This window comes from Meriones unguiculatus, chromosome 1 (genome assembly GCF_030254825.1).
Source record: "Meriones unguiculatus strain TT.TT164.6M chromosome 1, Bangor_MerUng_6.1, whole genome shotgun sequence".
Classification (NCBI taxonomy): domain Eukaryota; kingdom Metazoa; phylum Chordata; class Mammalia; order Rodentia; family Muridae; genus Meriones; species Meriones unguiculatus.
Window position 1 is genome coordinate 190985971 of NC_083349.1, and position 17697 is coordinate 191003667.

General features: G+C 39.1%; 1 protein-coding gene across 3 annotated transcripts in view; it reads right to left on the bottom strand.

Annotated features, from left to right (window-relative positions):
• The window catches only part of Scaper (S-phase cyclin A associated protein in the ER), a 334907-nt gene that overhangs the window by 199319 nt on the left and 117891 nt on the right, over positions 1-17697 (bottom strand). For all 3 annotated transcript variants that reach the window (XM_060374235.1, XM_060374232.1, XM_060374222.1), the window contains one exon: positions 4582-4718. In XM_060374235.1, the coding sequence (XP_060230218.1) occupies positions 4582-4718 (137 nt within the window). The remainder of the gene's footprint in view (positions 1-4581; positions 4719-17697) is intronic.

The window sequence follows — 17697 nt, forward strand, 5'->3', positions numbered from 1 at the left end:
AACTGGAGCTACAGATTGCTATAGCCACTGTGTGGGTAACATGACTAAACCTGAGTCACCGGAAAAGGCAGTCAAGTGCTCTTAACTGCTAAGTCAACTGTCCAGCTCCATTCTGTACCTCTCCTCCCCACGCTGAGATTTAGTCGGGCTTGAGCTCCTGCAGACATTTTGAACCGAGCATTATTTGAATGAGTATGTGGTTTGTGTCAAGTGGGAGGTCAAGGGCGACTTAAAAGGGCCTGACTAGGGCAATGATAACAGAATGCTGAATTCCTTATAGTGACAAGACAATGTTGAGGGCAGATATCAGAGGGAGATGAGTGGTTTATTTTGAGCATATTAAATTTCACTTAAAGGTGTAAAATTTGTAATCAGCAAGTATAGGGTATATAAAATCAGAACTTAGCAGGAGCGTACCCAAAGGAGAAAACAGAACCAAATAACAAGAGCCAGGAGTCAAAAGCTCTCAGCAGGAACTTCAGATGAAGCCAGTAATACCCTGAAGTAAACTATGAAAATATTTTAAGAAATATATAGTGACTGCACATCTTAAATTCAAGAAAGCCTTTTCTGTTCACTGTATAAAACCTCATCCTTAGCTGAATACAAGAAATACATGGTACTTCCTTCTTTTGTGAAGTCAAATCAGGAAACATTACTATTTTCTAACTATTCATTTTCAAAGAAACAGAACACTCTGGAGTTACATCTTTGAGATAAAACATATTCCTTGACGGGCCACAATTTGGATTTTGAAATTACAGACAACCACATCACTGAGAATTATTGCTTTTAAAAACAGTTAATTAATTAATATATTTATTTATTCACTTTACACCCCAATCATACCTTCTCTCTCCAATCCTCTCAGTCCCACCTTCAATATCTCCTACCCCATCCCCCTCCTCTACTCCTCAGAGAAGGGGAGTCCCCAACCCATCTAAGCACACCAAGCCACATGGGGAGAGGAACTTCACTCAGCATTATTCTTGTTCCACATTTTTATAAATAATTCCACAAGCTAAGTGTCTCCTCCCTTTGAGACACTCATGATAAAAGATACGTTCAGCTCATTCAGCACAGGAGACAGAACAGAACAACAACAACTCAGGTTTTCAGATCAACAATTCATAAATGGGATCTCATGAAACTAAAAGGCTTCTGTAAGGCAAAGGACACTGTCAACAGAACAAAACTGCAGCCTACAGATCGAGAAAAGATCTTCAACATCTCACAAAGGGCTAATATCCAAAACATATAAAGAACACAAGAAATTAAACACCAACAAACAAAATAATACAATTTAAAAAAGTAGTACAAAGCTAAATAGAAAATTCTCAACAGAGGAATCTCAAATAGCTGAGAAGCACTTAAAGAAATGCTCAAATTCCCTTTTTTTAAATTTTTCATCAATTACACTTTATTCATTCTGCATCCCCCCATAAGCCCCTCCCTCCTCCCCTCCCAATCCCACCCTCCCTCCTCCCTCTGCTTGCATGCCACTCCCCAAGTCCACTAATAGGGGAGGTTCTCCTCTCCTTTCTGATCGTAGTCTGTCAGTTCACATCAAAAGTGGCTGCATTGTCCTCTACTATGGCCTGGTAAGGCTGCTCCCCCCCAGAGGGAGGTGATCAAAGAGCAGGCCAATCAGATTATGTCAGAGGCAGTCCCTCTTCACATTACTATGTAACCCAATTGGACTCTGAACTGCTCTGGGCTACATCTGTGCAGGGGTTCTGGGTTATCTCCATGAATAGTCCTTGGTTGGAGTATGAGTCTCTGAGAAGAGCATGTCTGGTTGCATGCGGGTTGATGCTCCAGGTCCCGCCTCTGAGAAAAAGGTATCGGACGGGTCTGATGCTCTTTGGGTGGATGACACCTAAATGAACATCAGTACAAAGTCCCAATTTATTTCTAATATCAGAGATCAGACCTCTACTCTTGCCTGATGCGTCTAAAAAAAAAGGGGGAACTGTAGAGAGCTGCGGAATGCTATGCCTTAAAGATGGAGCTGGTTTCCGCCTTCCACCTTCCCGACGGTGAGTGCTCTCTGTCACGAACAATTCCACATTTGGCTAAGGCTTGCTTCCATGTATGTGGACCTATCTGCATTGCCCATGTGGCACGCCTGGGTTGGCTACCCAGAGGCTATTTAAGCTGTGGGCTGGCTTTCCCAGGGTCCGAGGATTGTTCAAGGTTTCTGAATAAACTGCATGGAAAAAAAAAAAAAAAAAAGAAACAGAACAAAAACAAAAACCTAAAAAAAAAAGAAATGCTCAAATTCTTTACTCATCAGAGAAATGCAAATCAAAATGACTCTGAGATTCCATCTTACACCAGTCAGAATAGCTAAGATCAAAAAACTCAAGTGACAGCACATGCTGGCAAGGATGTGGAGAAAGGAGAACACTCTTCCATTGCTGGTGGGAGTGCCAACTTTTACAACCACCTTGGAAATCAATCTGGTGTTTTCTCAGAAAGTTGGGAATAGCTCTACATCAAGACCAGCTATACCATTCCTGAGCATACACCCAAAAGATGCTCCACCATACCACAAGGATGTTTGCTCAGCCATGTTCACAGCAGCTCTATTCATAATAGCCAGAAACTGGAAACAACCCAGATGTCCCTCAATCGCGAAATGGATAAAGAAACTGTGGTACATTTGCATAATGAAATACTATCCAGCTATTAAAAAAAATTCATGAAATCTGCACGCAAATGGACAGAACTAGAAAAGATCATCCTGAGTGAGGTAACCCAGACCCAGGAAGACACACACGGTATGTACTCACTTATGAGCAGGTATTAGCCATATAGTACTGGATAACCATTATCACAATTCACAGACCCAAAGATTAAGTAACAAGGAGGGTTCAAGGGAGGATGCTCAAAACTCACTCAGAAGGGGAAACAGAATAGACAGTGGAAGTAGTTGAGGGAACAGGATAGGAGACAGTGATGAAGGAAATGAGGTTGAAGAGGAGAGTGGAGATGGGAGGACAGAGGGCCTGCAGAGAGAAGAGAAACCATGGTAGGGTCATCTCTGAGACAAGTTGGAGACCTATGATAGGTTAAGCTCCTGGGAGGACATGGGGTGACTAACTGAGACCCCTAGTAACGGAGTTAATGGAGACTGAAGAGGCCACCCTTTAACCAAACAGGATTCCTAGTGGAGAGAGGGGAACTACAACCCACCCACAAAAACTTCCACCCAAAATTTACCCTACCTATAAGGGACAAAGATAGAGCAGAGATTGAGGGAATGTCTAATTGATGCCTGACCCAACCTGAGACCCATTCCAAAGGACAGAGCCAACCCAACACTATTAAGGACACTCTACTATACTTGCTGACAGGAGCCTAATATAGCTGTCCTCTGAGAGGCCCCACCCAGGATTGCTCAAAACAGATGCTGAGACTCACAGCCAAACATTGGGTGGAGGAGTGCAAGGAGCCCTGTGGAAAAGTTGGGGCAAGTATAGAAGGACCTGGAGGGTACAGGCACTCCACAAGAAAACCAACAGAGCCAACTAACTTGGGCCCTGGGGTGCTTGTGGAGACAAAAGCACTAAGCACGGACCATGCATGGACAGGACCTAGGACCCCCACACATATGTACCCGATGGGCAGCTTGGTCTCCATGTGAGTTCCATAGTAAGGGGGTAGGGGGCTGTCTCTGGCAAGGATTCTGTTGCATGCTTTTCAATCACTTCCCCCTGGTGGGGCTGCCTCACCAGGCCATGGAGGAAGAGGATGTGCTCAGTCCTGATGTGACTTGATGTGCTGGGTGGGTTGGTGGTGGACTCCCCTTTTCTGAGGGAGGGGGGTTTAGGGGAAGAGGGAGAGATTGTGGGACTGGGAGAAGAGGGAGGTGGCTACGATTAGAATGTAAAGTGAATAGATAAATTAAAAAAAATTACTCTAACTAGAAAGGGAAGTTTTGGAATGCTTCCTCTCAAATGCTAAAGGTATCAACTAAGAAAGAACTGTATTTGTGTCCTCAAACAAGCCCATCAGTCACTTTATGACACTTAAAGCTTGTGAGGTAATGTACTACACAGCTGTCTGATCTCAGATGTCACTTTGGAGGCTGATGATAAACTACAGGTCTGATAACTCACTTTCCATTTTAAGATATTTCTTGAACTTTTCCTGTTGTGACAGGCAACCAAATTAATTAAACCCTGTCATGGGCTTTGACACCACAGCCAGCTGACTTCTATTTGTTGATTGCTATTGATTTTCTTTGATACTTCATTTAAAAATCAATAGCTGGAAAGAAAAATAGGCTTAGTTTACAAATATTTAAATGTACCATTGTAGGCTGGAAGAGGCACAAGTTTGGCATGGCCTTGGCGTCTAATTATAAGAAGAGCCCTTGAGTAGGTGAAAGCGAGGGCTTTGGATCAATACTTAGTTTCTTTCTCAATCAAAGAAAGTGGCTATAAATTTGGTTCACTGGTGTTTTTTCCAAAGCGTTTTGAAGCAAACAAGTTTAAATGTTTTTCTTTTCTTTCATTAAATTAAATGATCCATACTTAAGGGCTTTTGTTTTGTATTTAAGGACATTTATGTTACCTGGAGTTCATCCGTGCTTTTATCTTTTTTGCTTTTTTCTTATTCTTTTGCCGTTCTTCTACATCCTTCACTGGCTCTGGTGGAGCTGTACTTTCAATTACAATGTCAACAACATACTTTTTCAAAGACAGATGTTCCTGCAAAATAAACATTGAAATGATGACGGTGATAATATTTTAAAATAATACAAGATCACTACAGAATAGTAAACAGAATAGATTATAAAGAAGAAAATAACAGTAATCCCTAGGCAATAATGGCTTTCTAAATTACTCTGAAACACACTAAAAAAAAATTCTATCTTAGTTGAGATTTTCCATGACTCACTAAACCTTTGGTGAACAGCAAATGGACTACATGCTAAGAATATATGGACAAACGGAAAGGAAAATATATGCAGGAAATGACCGTACCATATAAGTATTCAGTTAGCCATTTAATGTCCTGTATGAGCCTAAGGGAAAGCAGGACAGGTAGTCACTGAAGGTAAAGACAGAAGACTGCAATGAGGCAGTACAATGTCTGCTGTTCCTTCAGTGTGAATAGGATCTGAGCAGATGCTATATTTGTATGTGTCCATCTGGACAAGAGTAGGACAAAGGGAGAAAGGAGAGAAAGTGAAGTCATCTCAGAAAACACATGTCAGGGGAAGTGGAATGTAGCACTGGAGACAGTTTTGGTTTGGTTGGAATGCAGAATGGCTTGTTTCCTTTCTCATCGTCTTAGATTTAAGTCTTCTCACTGTAACTACTCCACTTCAGGCACTCAATTCCTTTGCCTTTCTCTTCATTCATACCTACACAACGAATCCCAACTCTACACCACCCTCTCCAACTATTCTGTGCCTATAGCTATAGAATAGTAATGTATCTATAGGAGAAACTGTGTCAACTACTTTCACTTTTTAAGATACTATACCTCAAGTGTACATACAGTCAAGTATGCGTACATTACCTTATCTACATACTCATCTTCCTAGAAATTGTTTTTAGAACCTTTCTTCAAATCTCAAACACTTGTTATTCTTTCCCCATATCTCCCAGGTGAAGCCAGTGTTTCTTTAACTAAGGAGAGTAGCATTATTTAGAAGAGAAATCCCATACACTCACAGGACCAATTTACCAACCACTCTGTGTGACTGTACACTTTGTCTTTTCTCCACTATGCTATATACACACTCATGTTTCCGTCAAGGTTAAGACTTCCAAAAGTACACTAAATCTTATTCCTTCTCCACAACTTACTTCACTATCTCTCTGATTCTTCCCACTTTATTTTTTCTTTCTACTTATGTCCCTTAAACCCTTTCCCTTGAAATCATCTCAAAAGAATCCCTTTTCTTGTTCTTCTAAAGCGACTACCCTATGGAACCAGAATGTGCTGCAAGTGGAGCCTCTGTCTTTACTGCTTTGATTCTGCTCAATTCTCTTGAACTCATGAGTCCTGCAAAGGACTCACCAACACTAACCAATCTGCAAACTGCCCTTGTTTAAAAACCAACATCAAGGCCAACTCTCAGTTATATCTCTTCCAGCCTCTGCCCTACAGACCTCTTCCTCCTCCCCAAGAATCTTTCATCACAAGGCTTCTTGATATCACATTATCCTCCTAATCCAAAATACCATGCCTATAAAACTTTTAAGCTCCCCATGTCCATACATTGTGCCATTTTTATGTAATTGCTCAATCTAATACATTAGCAAAACTTATCCATTCTCTTTTCAAATACAACCCAAGGTCCATTCCAAGTCTACCCACTAATCCTCATTAATGTCAGCAAGCTTAACCCATCATTGAGTGACATCTGTATAACCAAAATAACGCTTCAACTCATATCTCAATTTCTAATTAGACTTGTACACTTTTCCTGCATGTGTGTTGTATGTGTGCAGTGTGCATGCACCTTTGCGCACAGGTATGTGTGCATGGAGACCAGTCTGCCTACCAAGCAAGCCCCAGTAATCCTCCTGAATCTGCACCATGTCTCCCAACCCATACCTTGCACTATGGTTATAGACATGTGTGGCCATAATCAGCTTTTCATGGCAGTATCAGGATCAGAACCCAGGTGCTTCTTCAGGAGCTCTTCCCCAATAAGCCATCTGCCCAGCTCTCCTAGGTATTTTTTATATATAAAACAGCCGGTTATTTTTAAATATAAATCAAATCTTAAAATTACTCTTATCAAAACTTCCTCAAAGCCAGGTTGATACTTCAGTCAGTAAAGTGCTTGTCACGCAAGCCTGAGACCTGAGTTCAATCCTCCAGAAACCACATTAAAAAAAGAAAAGGGAAAAAAAAGTATGTAGTGGTGAATGTGCTTATGTCCCCCAGCCCCACCCACAACCCTTACTGGGGATATGAAGACAAAAGGATTCCTGACATTCCCTGTTAGCCAGCCTAGTCTATTCAACAAGTTCTAGGCCAATCCGTGGCCTGTGACAAAAGACAAAGGTAGATGGTAACCGTGGACGCTCAGCTGATGCTGTCCTCTGGCTCCACATACAAGCACACCTACATATAGACCCACACACTTGTCCAATTTAGCTTCCACAGTACCAAAGAGCACTACACAAGCTGTCAAGGAAGGGATGAAATCAACAGTCCTATCTGCCTGTGACATCTATGAGACGTAACAATGACCAGCATGGTACATAGCCCTAAAGGAGCAGTAGTGGCACTCATATCTTGGTGATAACCAAAAGCTGTCTACTTGGAAACAAGACACACTGAGCAGGAGGGAAATCATGTCTGGTACTAGAAACCTAGCCAACTACCCACGGATCCCAGAAGAGAGCTTACGACTGCTACTTTACTCGCATAATTCCTAAGAAAATTCTACAACAAAGCCTCCTATCCATAGATGAGTGTAACTCTCACCCCTCCTCAAAGATGCTTCTCTCTACAACAAATGGAAAACCACAGCTGGACACCATGCAGTGCTCACTGGGTTACAAGGAGCCAGGCCCAGTGGATACATCTGAAATTCAAATCTTGCACCTCAAGTGCCAGAAACATCAAGGGAGAAGGGACAGAAAGACTATAAAAGCCAGAGGACCAGGGAGTTTCCTGTGGGATTGTCTCCTAGAAATGACAGAGCAGCTTCACCCAATACCTCAACAACATGGGTGCCTGAACAAGGACAGTATCAACACACATGCTCATGTGGTGGAGTAATAATCTCAGAGCCCCACCCCTAGACAAAGAACTACAGACTGCTGAGAGAAGACTCAGCCTCCCCCAGGGATGACCACCCCTTGATTATCCAGTAGAAAGTGGTCATCCCTGAAATCACTGACATACAAACAAAAGGAGACTCAGCAGATTGTATTTATATATTTGTGAACACACACACAAACATGCAACAATAAAAATCAAAGAAAAAACAGCCATCAATTTGAGAGGGAAACAGGGTAGGAACATGGAGAACATAAGAGAGGAATAAGGATGGAAGGAGAAAAATGATCATAAAGTATATTTCCTCCCTAGTTTGAGAAAGAGGAAAGAATATAGTTTGTATCTTTTGTAAAAATAAAATGCCATAACTTTAATACACATATACTCTGGATACTTACAGATACACATACACACACAAGTAAATAAACTGAAAAAAAAAATCTAAAACCCTGGGGGCTAGAGAGAAGGCTCAGTGGGTAAAGTGCTTGCTGTGCAAACATGGGGACCTGACGTAGCAGCCCAGCATCAATGGGAAAGCAAGGTGTAAGAATGGCAGCATGTGGCTGTAGTTCCACCTCAAGAGATGGGGACAGGTAGGTCCCAGAGGCAACTGGGCCAGCCAGCCCGGGTAAAAACGGTAAACTCTGGTTTTATTGATTGTCTCAACACCACACACACACACAGACACACACACAGTTGTAGAGCAATAGAAAAGGTACCTTAAGTTGACCTCTGACCTCCACATGCACACAGGTGATTGCACTCCTACCTGTGTATGTATACTACATACATACTTGTTTTCATCACACTAGGCTAAGATAAAATTTCTGTGCCACAGAGGGTGGTATTCCTCTCTCTCATGCTCATCAGAAACATTACTGTCTCAGAATTGCATGCTGTTCCTTAGCCAGTAATATTCCTTCACCAGAAATATTCACATTCTCAACTAAATAAAGAACCTTAGGCAATGAGCTATATTGTTTGCTATACCCTTACTCTGTTTACTTTCTTCTAGAGCTTGCAAAACAGCACATCTTTACTCATAGTCACTAATAAAACAGAATTTCTGTTTATAATTGTGCCTGGTATATGGTAGACATTTAATGTTTTAAATGAGCAAATAAAAACAATGACACAATACCAATTTAGTAAAGTGTTTTACATAAAAGTCATTCATTTAGTCCTTAGAAATAAATTTAAGAAACAATGAGAAAGGATATAATTTTATTTTCTCCATTCCAAGTAATAGAAGAACAGTCTCAAAGGAGTACAAAAATAGCCAAAACCTTGACTGAGTAACAAAGACCAAACTTAAAACCAAACGATGACTGGGAAACTCTTGGATGTCCGATAGTGTTGGAAATGAGTATGAACTCTGGAAATGTGCTCATATTCTTCTCATATCACCATAAAAAAGAAGGAAAGAGGATAAAGGAAGTCCAATAAACCAAAAAAAGGGGAAGCACTTTTTCACAAGCAGGAGTGACTTGATAACTTTGCCTGTTACATAGAACACCTTTATATTTTGGCATTAATCACAAACAATCATCCAAGTGGTGATTATATATACAGTTACATGAATGTAATTGAAAATTCAATCCATTTCTAGAACTAACTATGGACCTAGAGTGGCCATAAACTCATGATCTTCTTGAGTGCTGTGCTTATGGGCTGCGCCACCATGTCTAGCTCCTGATTTGGACTTTTTCTTGTTTAATTGTTCTGGTTAAAAATTTAACAGTGTTGAATAGAACTAGTAAAAGTGGGAATTATCTTTATCCTTAAAGGTCTAAGACTTTAGGTCTGACCTAAAAGTCTCAAGTGGGCTGGGAAACTCCAGACACTGTGAGAATCCAGAAAGCTTCGGGTAAGATCAACAAATCAGCATTCCTTGGCATCTACCACTTTAATGCTACAAGGAATTGACCTGCAGATAGACTCTTCCATCCCCAATGCCACCTTTTTTATCCTACAAATCCCCGAGACCCAATGCCACCTGTCCAGTCTCCACTTCCTCAGAGATTGGTGTCCTTCAGTTGTTCTTACTAAAGGAACAAGTCTGTCTCTAGAGAGACCAGCTTTGTTTTCGTTCATTTAGACATCACTGCCATCAACCCAGATCTAACAATCTTGACTTTAGGGGAAAAGCTTGCAACCTTCCATGATTTTTGGTTGTGTTATTGCTATTTTCTTATTCTTATTTTCCATGCATTTAAAAATTATTTTATACAATATTTTGACCATGTTTTTCTATCTCCCAACTCCTCCTATATCCTCCCCACCTCCCTACTATCATCAACTTTATATTCTCTCTCTTTCAAAAAACAAAACTCCACAAAAATCAAAACAGGCAAAAGACTAATAAAAAAAAGATGCCAAAACTAAACAAATGGTACACACACAGTCGCAGTCTCCTTCAAAATTATGTTCATTTGTGTTTGCCAACTGCTCCTGGGCATGGGGCCTGCCGTGGTGACACTAACTGGAGAAAAGCAGTTGTCCTTTACCAGCAGATATCAAGCAAATGGCTTCTTGGTTAGGAGTGGATCTCCATGTCCGCTCCCCTCTCTCAGCGCTGGGGCACAGTCTGGCTTTAACTTGTTATTGTGCCATAAGAACAGAGCAATATAATGATTCCTAATGACGTACTTCTATACCCATAGATCAGTGCCTCTTTCAAGCCACATCAGAGAAACTTCTTCGTGAAGTAGACATGGAATTAAGACAGACACGCATAACTGGAAAATGTGCAGAGTGAGAGACTTTGGAGCAATCAGCCTTAATTGAGCTATCTTCCTTGAAGCCCTCCGCTCAAAGCTCAGAGGTCTATATGGAAGAGGTGGTAGAAAGACAAAGAGCTAGAGGGAATGGTTGACTCCAAAAAATGTGTTTCCCAGACACAAAAGAACTGATGAACATATGACTTCACAGAGGCTGTGGAGGTATGCAAGACCTGCACAAGACAAGCTTTTTCTAATACTCCAGATCCCTTCCCTCTATACTGCTCAAACGATCTACACTCTAATATGTCATTTCTAGTCCTATACTACAGAAAAGGAATGCCCCAATGACATCTTTAATTTCACAAAAGGTCCAATTATATTATTGTTAAGTGCACAGAAATGCTACCCACATATCTATTAGAGATCCCCCAGGGTCCTATATCCAATGAAAGATACTATTTAAAAAAGAATCAGACCCTAACTAGAACTACCAAGAACCTTACCTTTTTTACAGGTGTGGTGATGCACACCTGTAATAGAAGACCTGAAAGGCTAAGGTAGGAAGGCTGTCATGAAGTTGAGGCCACTCTGGGCTATACTGTGAGTGTACAGAGGTAGAGTATGACCCCCCCATCATACTTTTAAAATAGACAATACATTGGTGTATGAATTGACATATACAATATATACATTCTAATAAAGTTTTTAAAATCTAAAAATTAAAAATTAGGATGTTTTTATTTGATTGACTAATAACTTTACTTAATATAAAGCCAAGACATGTTAATCATAGGAAAGCTAATAAAATTAAAAGGAAATTTTCTTTTGACACTTACCACCCAAAATAACAATTATTTTAGAACATAATCTAGAGATATTTTCTTTGTGTGTGTTTAATAAAAACAGGATTATCATAATGATTTATGAGCCATTTTCAAACAAATATCAAAAACATACTCTTCCTCCTAAATTTTCTACAACATAAGTTAATGAATGCAGCGAGATTAAATGTAGCTGTGTGGCTGGTGTCTCACTGTTAATCATGCGGGCAGCTTAAAACTTCCAATATAAAAACAAATTTACTCCCGTAGTTGTGTTTGGCTTTTTGTTATGAGCAAGACCACCCTATTTTTTTTTCCCTCTCCATGCCCCACATCACCTTTTGATATTTAAAAAAGATACACTATTGGGTATGACAACAGTATAATAAGCAGTTGTTTTAAATCAAACTGGGAAGAACTATATAGGAAGTGAGTTTTGACAGGACTCATGGATTTGAAAGTGAAATAAAGACTTCAACACTGAGGACCAGTTCAGTAAAATCACAGTATATTTCTGAGAAAGTATTAGGCATTAAAATCCTTATCAAGATTCTGAAAAAAAGCTGACAATAGGACAAGAATTTTAAGATGATCTGAATTATAGAGAATTTAGTAAGAAAATCCACAAAAAATATTTATAATAAAACAAAGTAACAAGGAACAGCCATAGCTACAAATAAAAACAGGTAGAACCAACCACCATCACATGACCAGGAGTCATGTGTCTTTCCAAGGAACATGAAGCTAGCCAGCCAGTGAAGAGCTCAGCAGGTCACTTGAGAACAGTATTTGGAAGGAGAGGGGTGACTGAAAAGTGTAAATATAGAGGAAAACCATCGCCTGCAGAAATATAAAAATAATGAGGTGCTTTATAAGAGAAATGATACATGTGCACTGATCCAATCATCTTTCTTGACTGACTCTTACGTATAACTCATGGAACAGGGCAAAAGTTAACTGCCAACCACAGAGTAACACAGAAATTGAACGTACACTAAATAACTGCTGGCCAAAATGTCCCTCCTGCTTGCAGTAGCTTAGTTTGCTAAGGTTCAAATGCCTTTCACTTAATCCCATGGCTGAGCACTAAAAGGAAGCTTGTCTGCAAGAGCTACCCACTAGCTGGTAGGCTGCAGTTTTGCTCTCCCTGGTCTAAGTTCAGAATCCACTAACCTGAGTAGTGTTGGGTTAAAGTGGGTCCCCACTATAGCAGTGTTGGTGACAATGTCCTAAACAGAAGGACTCTGACAAGGTAATCGGAAGGACCATTATGGGTAAACAGAAACCTGAACTCCGCATTCCTCAGGAACCCCACAGGAAGGTTACTTTTTTTGCCAGGAAAGGCCCTACTATCATTCTCCATGCCAGTGCCAGTGGCCAGTTCCCTCATGCAAGGGCATCTAGTACCTGATTAAACAAACAACTTACAACAGATCAAAGCCCCACTGCTAAATCCCAACTTGTTCTGACCTGCACCTCTCTTCATGCCACTACCTGTCCTCTTAAAACTGAAAGGTTTTCTCGGCCTCTCAACAGACAAGGTGGCAGTATGACCCCTGTAAACTTTTCTTCCTATCCACAACGGGATCTAGAATGATGGATTCACTTCGAAGTGGCTTATAGTAGAGCTTGAGCACCTGTGAGCAGGAAGGCAGCATTCTCCTCCATCTTCAGTTGTGGTCAATTCCATGAGATTAGGGTTTTAGGTATGGTTTCTCCCTTCTCACAGGTTATTCTCATTGTGATGTGAGCTGTGCACAAAATCCTAGAACAGAACTTTTGATTCTGATCCTTTTTAAAAATCACACTCCAACATTACTTTCCCACACCTCATTGTTCTGTAATGGCTAAAATCAGGTAAGTCAGGCTTGGTGTGGTGGTACACACCTTTAATCCCTAAAACTAAGGGCATAGGCAGGGGAATTTCTGCATAGGAAGTTCCAGGCCAGCCAAGGCTACACAGTTAAGACTGTTTATTTAAAAAGAAAAATTAGAAAAACCGAGCAATCTTAGTTCTTACATCAAATCATCTAGAGTTCTAACAAGTAAAAATGAGGCTGTTCTTTAGATACTGGTATGCCTGTCTCTGTTCACAGACTGGTGTTGCTAACACATATAGTTCACTTTGCTAAACAAGCTCTACCGCCTTGTCTGCTTAACATTTAATAAATGTGCAGTTAAAAAAAGCTATTTCAAATAATTTTACTTCAGTAGAATTAGCATAAGAAAACAGAGGCACTACAAAGAAACTCACTGTAGTAGATACATGAGAAAACAGTAGACAATTTATATAATTATGGCATATATGTTAAAGTTAATTTTTTAAGAACTATTCACATTTCTAAAATATGCATTACACAATCTTAAATAAGTTTCAGGGTTCAAATCTGTGTAACACATTGTATATATGTTTAATTATGATTTAAATATCAGCATATAATGAGTATACATAGATCAAAATGTTAACAGCAGACATTACTTTGCTTTCCTACTTTGATAACTTTTTATAATGCATATTAGTATATTCATAATGATTAAAATTAGAGAAATGCAAAGAAAAGCAGCGTCTTCAAAGAAAGTCGATTTACAAAAGTTGCAGTTCCTTCAGGACGATTTACTCCAGGGAAGAACGAGCATCACTGATCTCCAGCTGCTCAGAACTGTAATTACGGTGGCACGTGCACAGTAAGGTTTGGTCAGAAGATAAAGCGATGAGCACCAGCTCTCATCCTAAAGCAGCCCTGAATCTCACTCTTTCCTAACAGGTTTTTTATTATCAATTTTAGCCCTATGGAAGTCCTCAGAAATGATCCACAGAGCATTTCATACTGTTGATTCTGAGGAAGCACTAAAAGGCCCCCCTGTTCTATTTGTATCTGTGATGAGTAGGAGGAAGTCAGACACTGAGCTCTCCGTCAGATTTGCAACTCAGCACAGTGACTTTTCCTGGTCTTGCTCGCTTAGTAAACTGAAGAGATCAAAAGAGAAATCTGAAATTCCCATCCAAATATTTTAAACGTCAACGTGATAAGTGCAAAACCTAACCAATGATACCTAATTCTACAGCTAATTCTACATACATGCATTAAGCCTAGTTCTTAAGTCATAACTGAATTGTTAACTAATTATTATTATAACATGGAAGACAAATAATGTATATAGAACTTTAATACTTATACATCTTGTCAAAGTTTGTATCTTCTTAATATTTTCATTACCCTTTTCTGCATATACTATACCCTCTCCAGTATCACAGCTCTCAAAGTTTATGATACTGATATTTATCTGTCTCTTCCTAATGGCTCCATGTTCCTTATTTTACAAAAAGACACACAAAAACTGAGCTACATAGATAAGAATCATGATCTGTGGGAAATAATATTCTAAAATGAATAAGCATAAAAATGTGATAAAAATACAGAAGTTTTAACCATTGATAGTACAACTTTTCAAATAAAGACATTTCATAAAATATGAGACATAAAGTATATAATCCACTTCACATCTTCACATCTTAAAATACTAGTTTTTAAGAATGTTGATTTTCATAGATCCTTTAAAAGGATCTGAATGTCTACTTTGAAAAAACTCACTATAATAATGTATTTTTATTTTTTATTCCTATACAAAATGAAATACATTTACTGTTGCGCTGCATTTAAGTTGTCCAGAGCCCAGGCTCCTGTTCAGGGTGAGGCGGGGCTGGGCACTAACCTGCACAGGCAGGGAGCTAGTAGTGTCAGGTGCACATTTCCCCCAACTTCACCCTGTAACTTCTGAATAAAGTTTGGAATCTAAAATTCAATATTATTTTACTGAAGAATAAAATGTTATTTTCTTAATTATTAAAATGACTACATATTTCAAAGAAATCATATTTTAAAAAATATGAAAAATGAGAGGTACTTTCACAACAGCCCCTCACTGTCTTCTATGAAAAGTAAGGAGTCTACTCCTTGTAGACAGAGGATTTAAACTCTACATTTATTGTGTTCTCAGGATGGCAAGGCAAAAGCAACTAGTAGAATCAAAGGTAAAAAAGATAAGGGAATAAGGACAGGGATGACAGTATGCAGAATAGAAAGAAGAGGAAGAAGAAAGTTAAGAGGAAACAGAGAAAACGGGCAGATAAAGTAACATTCCATTTAAAACATGGCATGTTTAGACAGGTCAGTATTTCAGACTGTGCTCACAAATACAGCACACTGAATACAATGCATATATAAGCTTTAGCTCAAATCCCGAACATTTAGCTCAAAACCTACTATGTGACAAGAACTTAGGCTAGCAGCTTCTGTTAAAGAGGAACAATTTTCTGGACATCAGAGTTTTAGCTAGATGTTGAAAAAAATCTATACCAAACTCTTGCTGACATCATTCCTCATAAATGATTTTATCTGTAAGAAACAGTTTGGAGAAACTCTTTAAAGGTGATTTATAACTACTGATGGCTTTTGTTGGATATGTGCAAAGTGTTCCTGGGTGTCAACTGAACATTATCTAAAATGAAGGTACTATACAGAGCAGTTAATTCACACTACACCAAAGGTGTTGGGAGATTTAAGAAACTGTAACATGCATCAGAGCTGGGTTCATATGACCACTTGCTTTTGTTCCCTGGTAAGGGTCCAATGCAATGTACAAGTAACTTCTTAATACTTGAAGAAATAAAGGTTTAAGAGTTCCATTATATTTATGGTTTATAAATTTGTCAAACAGTAAATTTGAGAAAGCCTGAAATGCAGTATCCTCTGTCAAAATGATGCCCTTAGTGACAGCATCCTTTGAAAAATGAAATTAAATATATATGGCACTGACAAGTTTAAACTAGAAAGGGCATTTTAATTATACAAAAGGCTCAACTCTGTTATGGACCCTGACTTCAGATGTAGACCACACTAGACGTTTATCAATTACAATCTATGTATTATATTGTTTGAAGTGACAGATGAGAAAAATGAAGCTAATGAAATACAGTGAAAAAGACACCAAATAAAAGAGAAAAAGCCATCCCCTGATAAGGATTATAGTCCACCATCTGTCCCCTTTCCACTCAGTGACATTGCAAATGCTCCATCAGTTTCCTAGCAGGTGAAGATGATGAATGGGTCAAGGGCTTCCTGTGCAGATTCTGATTTTCCTTTTGATCTAATCTGAGACTTAACAGATGACTCAAAAAAAAAAAAGGCTCAGAATTCAACAACCTCATTACTAGATCATGGTGTAGAGACTGAGGAAGGTCTGAAGTTCTGCAGTGAGACATAGTTCAACTGTAATAATCCAAGTCTTATAAGTAAGTAAAAGGAATTTTCTTAGAATGCTCAGATCTAGTAACTGGGACCATTGTTAGCACCATCCTTAGAAATTGGTTCAGCAACAGTGATAGCACATGTCGAAAAAAAAAAAAAAGCATCACCCTCTAGATTCACAGTCAAAGTGGAGGTGATCATCAGAGCCCATGCCGCTCTATCTCCAGTGGGGCACAGCTACGGCAACAAGGCTGGACAACAGCCAGCAGCTTCCCATCAGCCACAGAAACCAAACAAGTATCTCTTTAAATGGATACATGCAAAAACAGGACACAAAAGCAAACAGCAAATTAGGGAGTGGTTATAGCAATATGAGGCAAGGCAGATTTTTTTCAAAGCAAAAAAATATGACCAAGGATAGAGAGGTAATGTTTCACTAATTAAGGAGCCAATCAAGAAGACAAAAGTTTTTGGCATTTATACAAACATCTAAGCACAAAAATGAATTCTACACAAAACAAAGAAACTGATAAACCTACTATTAAAAACAGAAACCTCAAAATCCTTCTCTAAAAACTGGGGGAACAAAGAGACAATGGTAGCAGAAGTACAGAACAGGGCTAGCTGAGAACAGGGCTGGGTGTGCTCGCTGTCTGGACTGCGAGTGTGTGCAGGTGCCAAGCTATCCTATTATGCGGTTAAGAGCAAAGTAGAACATGACAGTCAGAGAACTAGCGCTTTAGAAATAAAAAAAAATGCTTCTATTCCTTTAACTGAAAAATTTATCTGTCAATTTTGTATAAGCTGCAAACTGTAATGAAACAAGGCACTGTAGAATATACTACAATATTAAAAAATACTGAACACTTTATAAGAACAAAACATGGAAGAAAGCTACTTGAGAGATTTACCTAAAATCAAATAAAGAACAAAAATAATTATTAGGACTAAGGGTGGGTTACATATACAAATCAAGTAGAGAATTAAAAAAATACAAGAATACTCAGTAGCTATAAGAAATTTAATTTTAAAGGTATAAAATAATTTCTTGGAACTAGCATGAGAAAATCAAGGAGAAAGAAAATGTTTTCATACTTTAGTTCATTAAATATGCTTAAAAATAAATCTTCCCATAGGGAGAAGTCG